The following is an 11837-nucleotide window of genomic DNA, read 5'->3' on the forward strand; positions in this document are numbered from 1 at the left end:
TATCAACGTGCTCTGTCGTCAAAACAAATAAGAAAAAAAAAAAAAACCTCGCAATGGCTGCCGAATCCACCGTGTCGTATTTTAAAAGTATACGTTTGCTATCATGCCCACACTTAGACATTAATTCAATTCTTTTATTATTAAATTAACAACGACGCGATGAAAAGTATTTAGCAAAATTTTATCAGTCCAACGTATGTAAAAACATCGCAAAAGTTGTTTGTTTTAACGATCCAAATCAACGTTGCACTGTGGAAAATAAAGGTCTGTTTTGGATCAAAAGTAACTTTTTTGTTACTAAAGATTAAGTGTTGAAATTTTGCACAAATGTAAAGTAGTATATGACGCTTCTAAAGAAATGTTTTTTATAAAAATAAATTTAAATATAGAGTTTGTAAATAAAAATCAAAAAGTTCAAAACTCTCATTTTTTATTTTATTTTTAACTAAGCATGTTCTTTTTAATTATATGAAAAAACTTTGAAAGTATTCGAAACAGCAAAAAATACACTAAAAACAGCAAAAAATAGACATAAACAGCAACAAAATACACAACAAATACAGCAAAAGTATACAAAAATACAGCAAAAAATACACAAAAACAGCAAAAAATACACAAAATGCTTATTTAATTGGAAAATATATTCATATTAAATTTATTTATATATAAAAAAAACATATATACGAGCTTTCGGCTAAACTCTAGACAAAAAACAAACACGTACTTTTTAAACTTTTTAACAAACATTTTCCTTATATTAGGCTAAATTGCTTTATTAATTTGATTTTTTAATTGTTGCTCGTAATTAATTAGTTTGCATATATTTCAACATTTACATAAATATTTTCAAGAGTTTATAAAATGCTTATTATAGAAATATCCCAAATAGTTTATTAATAACAACTTTTTTGAGTTTTTATTCAATTAAATATAGGTCGACTTTTAAAAGCTGCAAAGTATCATCAAGCTCTTGTGCATTTTTGTTGTACAGTTTTCTAATGCTGGTGATGTAGGGATCAGAAGTGTACAGAAGAGTATGAAATACATCCTTATTTGTAGCTAATCTAGAACATTTCCTGGCACGATGAAGGCGAAATTTTTAATATTCTTTAATACCAGATTCTTGCGCATCTTCTGAAAGTTGACCAATAGGCAGTACTGTAAAATATTTTACGATATTTTCTCCGTAAAGTAAAATTTTGTGTACTGAAGACGACATGTAGTACCAGGTATAGTTCAGATATAATACATTTATCTGTAGCACCTGTAACAACTTTTAGCATTTTAGCATAATATCTGAGGAGAAAGCTTGTAGAATTATGTAAAGTCATTTAATTAAATTTTCATTTACTGCAGTGATTTCAGAAAAACAGTTTGCATTGTTAAAAAATCTCCTAGCAACATTACCATCATTGGTATTACCACTTACTTGTTTCAGTTTGTCGACGATTAACCCAAGCTGCTCACGGAAACGTTTCTGTATCGAGGTCTTCTTCTTTTTATTTTGTCATTTTTTTTCTTCACTTTTAGCTGATCATGTTTGGAAAGACAGATTGTAGGAAATATGTAATATCATTTCTATACACCGAATCCAGGCATGTAATGTGGACAGTCCGTATTCATACGAACTTTCATTTTCGGGCCTAGCAGACACTTTAGTCAAATCGTTCATTTGTCATGGAGTAGCTCCACATATTGTACATGTAGACCCAGAAGGCGTATCCGTTAATACCTGAGCCACCTTTCCATCTATCATTGTTTAAAAAAAGTTCATGTTTTACTAGTATTCCATTACAACATTTGTTAAATATAGATGGCCGTAAAGAGTATATTTGGCTTTTTATTTTATCTACAGCAACCAACAATAGAATGTATGTTCATTAAAATTAATTCTCAATAAAAAATAGACAAAATAACTTAGACAAAACTATTATTATAAACAGATATAGTCGGAAACCACGATAAAAGCGGTTTTCTGTTTTCTGACTTTTAACACTTTTTTATCTATAATTTTAGAAACTGCTCGTATTCGCACCTGATTTTTAATTAATCAATTTTTCAGACATCTAAGCTACAAATCAATTACAAAAGTAAAGCGTGGGGAAGCGTGAATGATTACTAAAAATATTGGTGAACTTTAAGATTTTTATTTTCTAGCTTATTTTGTAGTTCAATTAATTATAAGTAAACAAAGCCATATAATTAAAAATATGAACTTGTTCTAAAATCTCCATAACATGATGCTTTCAAATATGTATAACACTTAATACTTATTCATAAAAAGTTTTATAGAAAATAACTTTTAAAGTGATAAAGATATTAAGTTTCAATTAAACATTTACAAAAATATAAAACAGTAGGGCTTCAAAAATTATCTTTTTACGTAAAATCAGCTGAAATCTTTACATTATAGAAAAGATTAACTATTAAACTATTTAAAAAAAATTAAAGTATATTTCTGCAGTTAAATTGAAATTTGAGCAAAAAACATTCATGGTACGTTTTTGTAGTACTATTTTCCACAGTGCGTTGATCCTATGTATAGGGATCGACGTTGATCTAATGTAGAATGGATTAACGTTGACCAAATGTTTATAACACATTGATTCAATTTATATGGATTAATGTTGATCCAATGTTTATAACGGAACTTTAATCCATTCACATTGTATTAACGTTGCATTATAAACATTGGATCAACATTAACTATATGCATTATATAGATTATATGCATTGAATCAACTTTGATCCATATGCATAGGAACAAGGTTAGATTTTACACGATGGATCAACGTTGTGGCAGGTATAAAGGCAGATATACAAATATATAACTGTATAATTTGTAAGAACTATTTTTCATTCAAATATTTCAATTGGTTATGGAAATATATTTTGCTCATACATTTTTCATTTTCTAACATAACAAAATATCTAGCCACAAGCAAAACAAACATGAATAATGCCTCTTCAATCAGATACTAATTTATTAAATATTTACAAAGACAGACATCATTAATTTTAAATATAACGATTTGCATTAATTTTAAATATAACGATTTTTAAATATAACGATTTGCCAAATTAAAAATATAACGTTGAATCAACTTAAAATACAACGTTTTTCCAAGGTATAATACAACGTTGTGCCAATGTAAAATTCTACACTATGTCAACTTAAATTACAATGTTGAATCAACGTTGTTTTTTGGTTTTTGGTAACATTGCAATTGTTACCAAAATGATGTAAAAGCAATGTTGGCGGTCAATGTCGCCAACGCAACGCGCAACATTGTTCTAACGTTTTAACAACGTTTGTGTGCTAGCTGGGAATGGCTCATTGTAATTATACCTCTGAAGAAATATTTTTTTTGCTTTGCAAACTTTATAAAGGGCTTTTAATGAGATATTATCATGATAAGATGATGCATAATCTGACTTAGGAAGGATACTTTTTAAATAAGGAAAATTTTTTTCAAATTTGGTCAAAGCAACATTAGTAAAGTAGACTTTTTTTCTTATTTTGACCATTTTCACGAAAGAAGGAGACATCAACATCTTTTTTGCTTCCGCAGCATTTTTCTGGCAAAATTTTTGAAAAAATTTTTCCAGCCGAAATCCAGTTTCCTCACCAAGTTGCTCAATTTTTGCCATTTTTTTCTGTGCATCACGGATTTGATGTTTCATATAAACTTCAACAACTATCATATACAGCCACAATCATATAAAACATCCACAATCATATAAAAGATCTTTATCTTATCCTCCTACTAACTAATTCATAAGCCTGGTTAACTGTTGAAATAAAGTCAGCTTAGTAAACGTATTGTTGATTGTTAGCAATTATGATGTCACTACATTTAAAAGAACAATTATCATTTAACCTTTCAAGGAACTTAGAAACATTTTTGTACGCCTATTTCTCAGAATTGTCAATCAAAGTTTGAAACTCATTCATTAATTGAACTTATTGTTAAGCATCTTGTTACTTTAAAAAAAGCTTAGAAAGTAGTTTTATCAATATCTCTCGTACGGTAACGTTTTAAAAATGTTTTATGTAAAAAATTTTAATAACAGTACAAATTAATATAAGTGTAAGGTAGCCGTCGCTAAGCAATTTACACTATTGCTAGGGTATTTTGTTTATTAAAAATTTGGCAAATTAAGACTACTTTTAGGACTACTGCAGGCTTTATATCATCTGAACACATAAACTTTTTTTCATACGTTTAAATTTGCGTGTGTAAGGAAAACAAACAACTTGTGCGTTTCATGGCAGACCTAAGGCCACGATTTTTATGAGTAATCTAACTAAGCGCATTGACTCAAAAATTATTTTTCACAGCCTACTACTTCCTAGGCTATGCACGTAACTTTTCTTGCATAAAATCAATGTATGTCTTTGTGACTTTCAAAAACATTTAAGAAATTATGCGCAGTAAGTATGTTAAGTAATGGCCGAAGGATACAGTTAAAAAGATGGTATTAAAAAGTAAGGTTTAAATTTAAAAAAAAGCGGTTTCAAACCATAATTTTTAGACAAAAAAATGTAACCGTGTTCATTTTTTACTTTTACTGTGGAAATCTACAGGGAGTAGAAAAAAAACAGCTAATAAATTTCTCTCAAATTCATGTTATTAAAATTGCCCTTCAAGGTAGCATTTGCACTCCATTCATAAATTATTCGCAAAATAGGCTAAATATTGGGACCCTATATCTCGCAATAAATGGACATTTTCAATAAATTGAAAATATATTGAGAATTAGGCCGATGGCCTAATTTCATTGTTCTCTAGAAAATATCTAAAAAATTTGAAGATATCACTTTCAAACTTTGCCTAGATTTCTCAGTAAATGGCTCCTTAACATTATAAAGTTATTATATACTGAAATATAGGTTAAAACTAATTTTTTATTTTAATTTTTTTTACTTTATTTAAACTATTTATAACTAGAGTATATTATTATGTAAATATAAATTAATATTATCATTATATTAATGCTATCAATAATCTTAATATGTCTGTAATTTTATAATTTATAAGTTTTAACAAGTTTCATTTCATCAAATTTATTAGAACTTTAATACAAATCAAATATGAATTTATATATAATTAATAATAAAAGAACTAAACCAGATAACTAATTTAGTATATTTAGCATTTATTATACTTAAATATGTATAATTTATTAAATTTAAGTTTGTTTTTTGATACAGTTTATTAAGTACTTTAATAAAAGAAATTTATTAATAAAAGAAATTAATATATTTAAATACACTAACAAAAACCACATGTCTTTTTACAATTCTCTTTATAGTAATCGGGATGTACTTTGCAGTCTTTCAGGAATTTAATACAATTTGTGTGTTTATCAACACATGCAGTTCCTATAAAAAAAAAAAACTTTTATTTAATTAAAGTTAATTAAATTAAAATAGTACTTTTCCAAAACAGAAAAAATCAATTTTGGGGCTTGGTGATAAGACCAATTTCTTTTTGATTCTAGATCCAAACATGTAAATTTTTTTTTTTCATAAATTATGATTGTAAATCATTTTGTTATTAGCAAATAAATACACTAAAAAACAAAAAAAAACTGAACAATCAACAATTGTGCGTTAATTAGTGAAACTTAATTTGGTTCAAATGGTTCCGTTGTTCACCTTAGTATATATATATCTGTTGTTTATTTTTTACAATCAATTAAACGTTTTGTAACCCTATTTTAGAAACTTGTAAAACTTGTTAAATTTTATAATTGTGTCAAGGGCGGATCTAGAACGTTTTCTTGTTTAGATTAAAAAACTACCACATAGATTCCAAACTCCTAACCTAAAGATTCCCAACCTTCTAAGTTTACACTAATGTTTCGTTAAAAATTTTACGAAAAATCTATAAAGTATTATATATTAAATAAATACTGCCTAATATTGTATTGACATAAGCCCGGAAACAAAAATACGCTAACATGAAGACTAAATGTAAGAGAAGCTTTTTTTCAAAATTCTAATCCTAATGTCTAACTTAGTAAAATAACTAACTTAGTAAATGTATCGAAGTTCGTGAAATAACTGTATTAACATTAGCTTTGCTAATATTGGGCCTAACTTAGCTTAAAAACAATTCCGCTGAGCTCAACAAGTTTTGATTTTTATTTAAAAAGATATAGTACGCATATGGATGAATCTAACCTTAAAGTTTGCGAATTGCGAGATGCTTTTAATAGCCTTAAAAAAAAATAAAAGCGCAGGTTTTGATAAAACTTGCGCCAAAATTGTAAAATCTGTACTTGGTATCGTTGAAACATTTTTATTACATTTTTTTAAACTTTCTTTAAAGTCAAGCGTTGTTCCGGATAAGTTAAAAATTGCCCGAATCTTGCCTTGTTTCTCAAAGATACTTAAGCGTATAAAGTACAACAGACTCTATGATTATCTGACAAAAAACGACATGCTGTATAAAAAACAGTTCAGGTTAAAAAAAAAGCATTCAACCGAACACGCAGTAGTTGAGCTTGTAAACGAGATATCGGACGCTCTAAACAACGATTATTATACATTAGGAGTTTTCATTGATCTGTCCAACGTCTTTGATACAGTAAACCATAATATACTGCTAAGTAAACTTGAACACAAAGGCGTGAGAAATAAAAAGTTTTTTTGGTTTAAAGACTATTTAACAAACAATTCATATGCTACGATTCAAAAGAATATATATATATATATATATATATATATATATATATATATATATATATATATATATATATATATATATATATATAAATTGTATTTTATTGTAGAAGGCGAGAAAACATTAAAAAAAACTAAATAAAATCTTAAACTAAATAAAAGTTTATTTTAATATTTAACGTTTTGTACAAAAATTTATGCTCAGAAATTATACATTTATAAAATTGCAAGTTTGAAGGGGTTTTATACTATTTTATACTATATGGAATGAGTTTCTGAGTTTCTATTGTTTCTGAAACATTAAAAAATTTTATTAATTATAGTATTATTAAAAAAAAAAGATTCATTTTTCATCAAAAGACAAATTCCCCGCCTTTCAACAATTGAAGCCTATTTTTGAGGGTTCTTTCGTTTCCAGGGTCTAAGCGGCGCAACCGTTGGCAAAGAATCGTTATGCAGCAAGAATGAGCGTATAAAATTATGCAGTCAGACCTTATCTGGGAATTCTTAACTCAAAACCTAAAAACCTTGGATCCGCCAATAAGTATATAACAATTCATCTCAAGATATTGGAAGTTAAATATCATTGAAAATTAATTAATAAATTATTTGGAATATTTAAAATCTTTTAAGAGTTTACGTAATCTGATAATACATGGAACTCAATTGTATTATAGCAAAATTAATTATAAGCGCATAGATAGAAACGTATTTAGACATAAATAGTAATCAATATTTATCGCAAAAAAATAAAAAAATAAAAAATAAAAAAACTAGTACGAAACTAATAAAATAACAAAGTTCAATTACTTTTGAAGATCTGCCGATCAATTAACAAAGAAAATTTATTTAGATTTATTATTATTATCATTACGTACAAAACTAAAAAATTATTTTACCTGCTGTTGGTGGAATTGGAGTTTTTGGCCCTGCTGTAGCTGGTTTATCGGTTTTTGGCCCTCCACCAGTACCACAAACACGGCAAGATCTGCGGCAAGAACGTGTTACGTATGATTGCCATTCTGGTTTGTTGCAATTACCCTCTGAAGCAAGTAATTCACATCCTCCACCGGTATTGTAGCATCCTTTAGAAACAATTAAGATGTTTTTTTAATTTTGGTTTTAAATAATTCTACAAAAATAACTGATTTTGTAACCAGTTATAAAAGTATTGTAAACTGATTTTGCAATCGTTAACTTAAAAATTGATATATTTTTAAATTACCAATAACACAAACTTAATTATAAAAATTACTATCGAAGCTTAACCTGTGTGGCATGCCTAGTCTTACTGAGAATGTTTTACATAAATTTAAGATGATTAGAGTCTGGTAAAAAAAAAAACACATTTTGTCACCTCTATCTGATATGTGAAACCTGTCAGTTATTAAAATATTTTACTGTATTATATTAACTTTAACAATTGAAAACTTTTAACTAGATAGAATTACCAATTGTTGCTGTATTTAGTTTATTGTTGCCAGCAGAACTGGTCTTAGGGAACAAAGGGCCCCAGTGTCACCAAAATATTGAAGCTCTGTAATAATGTATAAACGCTATAATATTCGGACTTTTTTTTATTTTTGCATTTGGTTCTTTTTAAATAAGAACTAATGAAATATAAAAAAAACAAAACAATTTTAACATAACATAATAAAATATAATATGTATTTTAAGATTACTTTTAAATGAATGTATAAAAAATATCTGCTTGATAAAAGTTTAAAATTAATTTTTTTTAAATTTTTTATGTTCGTTACTTTTTCAACTTTTTATAAAAGCAATAAACTCTAATAATAGCAATAAACAAAAATTTTTCTTATGTAAACAAATTTTTTCTTTTCTTCAATAAACAAATTTTTCTTTTGTTGCTCTGATTACAAGAACTCAAAATAAAAAAATATATTTTCAAATTTTCAATTTTTTATTTTATATGAAGTTTATTATGTTTGTAAAGATGAGTTTCCACTTGTCCGTTTACAATAAAAACAGTAAGGTCATTACGCGATCATGCTTAGTTTAAATTATTTTTAGTTATTATTACAAGTTTAAGTTAAACAAGTTTTAACTTATCCAAAGCGACTCTACGCGTTCTCGCGTGATTTTTGTTTTTTGTAGCTTACCCGTTGAAACTCTCCTTAAAGTGGAAATTCTCCTTAAGTTACGAGTATATTTTAAGTAACTGTCATTCAGACCTATGCCATAAAGGTGTGTTGCTTTTATTTAGATTAATATTTTTAACGAAAATATTTTTAGTGTAAGAACGTACGCTACGTATAAACACGTTTTTCGCACGTAAAATGCGTACGTAAAAAGCGCTTTACAACAAAGCCATTTTTGGAGACCGGATTCAAACTCTGGATATTTATTAGACTTTATTTTATTTAGGTTAAGAAGTCATATTTTTTCACAGTATTTAGAAAATCTAATAACAATCAAGTAACAAATCTTTATTATATTATCACAAAGTTGTAATATTAAAGAATAAAAAATTAACAAAATATAAACGTACAAACAAAATAAACAAAGTTTTTATATTAAGTCAAATACCTGGAACAATGACGTATTCTGGTGGTGACGGATAAGTTTTAGCTGAAATTAAATTATCAAAATTTATGATTCAATACTAGCAGTTTAGTGATGTCAATTCGGCATCAATATATTTACAGGTTTTGATCAAGAAAATCAATTTGAATAACTTAATAATAAATGATAAAGAAATATAATACTCACAACATCTGTACATTTTGTTTAACTGTATAACGTCTGATTTCGAAAATCCTTCATCTTGCCCAATGTGATACTGGTATTCTTTGTTTAAAGTGATGATTGATGGAGACTCTGTATTTATAGCAAATGCATTCCAACCATAATGCATCATTGATAAGTAATCGTATGACGTATCATATGAGTTTATTTTTTTCTCATTTTCTTTTTCAAAGTTAAAGTAAGTATCTAAAAATAATATGGCACATGGTATAAAATCCATAAGTTAAAGTTTATCGTAAAATATTGGATGCATGTCTAATTATTCTGGAATGCAGCAAGTTAAAGCAAGTTGAAAGTTTTAAACATGTTTTAGAGAGAAAAAATTTTGGAAATACGTTGTAAATAAGTTATAAAAAAGTACCTAAAAATAATTACCTGAATAGAAAGTTAATAATTACCTGAATGAATATTGCTTTTTACGATAGTAACAAATTTATCTCTATCTGGTCGAGTTTGCTCATGATGAAAACCTATAAAGTTTAAAAACTTTGGTATTTTCATGTCTTTCTTTAAAGTAATGTTTTTATCAGTATGTAATATTAATTATTAAAATGTTTTTAAATGTTATCTTTTTTTAATTAGAATTTTAAATACATAAAATTTTAATTTTTTATTACCTAAGCTATGACCCACTTCATGCAAAACAGTAGCTTTTCCCCAGCAACCATCTGAAAGTGATACGTCATTTACCCTGCCTTTAGTAAAGCCAACAGGCGACGAGCATCTGTTTAAAAAATACGACAGTTTTACAAGTTTGAAAGTAAATATGGTTGTATTTATTGAAAAAAAAATTATATGGTTGTATTTCTATATTTTTTTTAATAGAAAACTTTCAGGCTTACCCGCTTCCCCGCCAAAATCTGATATATTCAACCTCGTTTGTCCTCTGTTTAAATCTTAGGCATGTGTATTGATGGTAATCGGCTATTGCTTTTTCGATTCCACTCCTTGCTTTTTTTTCGTTAGCTAAATAAAAAAAACAGTTAAAAATTATTTGTTTTGACTTTTAGAGGTTAATGCGGAAATGACAACTTACCTAAAGATGAGTCTATAACGTATGGTACAACTGCGTTGGGCCACATTTTAGATAAATCTCCAAGTGAAGAAAACGTGAAAGTCCCTTTTTGAACTTGTTCAATATCAGAGGGCGATAATACCATATCCCCTTGATATAATCCACGATCTACATACATAAGTTAAAATGAAATCATAATGTTTTCTGAAATATTAAAGAATAAGGCATTTTTGATTGTAACAAACTTGTATAAAATAATTGTATTACTTTCCATTTTCTTGACCCATGCTGCTGCAACAGCAATAAACGTAAGTATAACTACAAGTGACTTCATTGCGAAAACTAAAATGAAAAATAAAATATCTTTGTATTGGAACAAAATATTATTTATAAAAAGTTTTATAGATTCAGTTGTGTGTGTCAATAGCACATGTGATCTAATTTGCGTTTAATTTTGTTAATTTTAGCAATGTTTTTATTGATGTGATTTTAAACAACCGCAGCTGACTTAACTTAGCAATTTATTGTTAAATAATATTAGCTTATAACATATAACATTATTAGATGATATTGTTAAAGAAAAAAGTAATCAAGTAAAATCAAGGGGCGCCCTTGATGGGGCCATAGAGCTTCCACTCCGCTACTTTTTTGCTTAATTATGTTTTTTTGCTTAAATTATGCTTAATTTATACTTAATTTATGCTTAATTTATGCTTAATTTATGCTTAATTTATGCTTAATTTATGCTTAACTATGCTTTATTATGTTTTCAAATATAAGAGCTAAAATTGTATGATTACATGAAATGAAAAAAAAAACAAGGTAGTAATCATCTGGCGAGATAGTTAAAGACTAAATGCACAACTAAGTGTAACAAAAAATATTTCTGAAAATTTTTGCCAACTCTATTAATAACTATTTTCTACTTGTTTATACAGTTGTTATACTAATTTTGATAATATTGAGGAAGTACAGAAAAAAATAAGTTGCAATGTCTTTATCTCCGTTAGAAACGCACAATCATGTAACCAATTTTGCAGATCGCTTCTCTTATTCAAAAATTGTTTTATTGAAATGAAAAGTCTAAATTTATACGAGCTAAATGTATTTAATATTTTATTTCTTCAATATAAGTTGAAAAAAAATTTATCCTTAGCCGCCTTCAAAGAAGTTTTAAGTTTGAAACCTATCAGTAAATACGTTGATGATTTGATGTGAAGCTTTTTTTTCAGCAAACAAGTTCTTCAACAAGTTTTATATTGCCTTTCAATTGTTACACCTTTAGGTATATATATACATATATATATATATACATACATACATATATATATATATATATATATATATATATATATATATATA

The 11837-nt window shown here is 27.0% G+C and overlaps 1 protein-coding gene across 1 annotated transcript; it reads right to left on the reverse strand.

Moving 5' to 3' along the window:
- Positions 1 to 5241: 5241 nt before the first annotated feature.
- On the reverse strand, positions 5242 to 10893 carry LOC100205024 (hatching enzyme 1.2). The gene is made up of 9 exons (XM_065820784.1): positions 10743 to 10893; positions 10497 to 10643; positions 10303 to 10426; positions 10078 to 10184; positions 9859 to 9930; positions 9425 to 9646; positions 9242 to 9283; positions 7591 to 7776; positions 5242 to 5386 (listed from the first exon to the last, which is right to left on the reverse strand). Exons 1-9 carry the CDS (start codon positions 10807 to 10809, stop codon positions 5277 to 5279), a joined length of 1077 nt encoding a protein of 358 aa, XP_065676856.1. The 5' UTR covers positions 10810 to 10893; the 3' UTR covers positions 5242 to 5276.
- Between the last annotated feature and the right edge of the window lie 944 nt (positions 10894 to 11837).

This window comes from Hydra vulgaris, chromosome 15 (genome assembly GCF_038396675.1).
Source record: "Hydra vulgaris chromosome 15, alternate assembly HydraT2T_AEP".
Lineage (NCBI taxonomy): Eukaryota > Metazoa > Cnidaria > Hydrozoa > Anthoathecata > Hydridae > Hydra > Hydra vulgaris.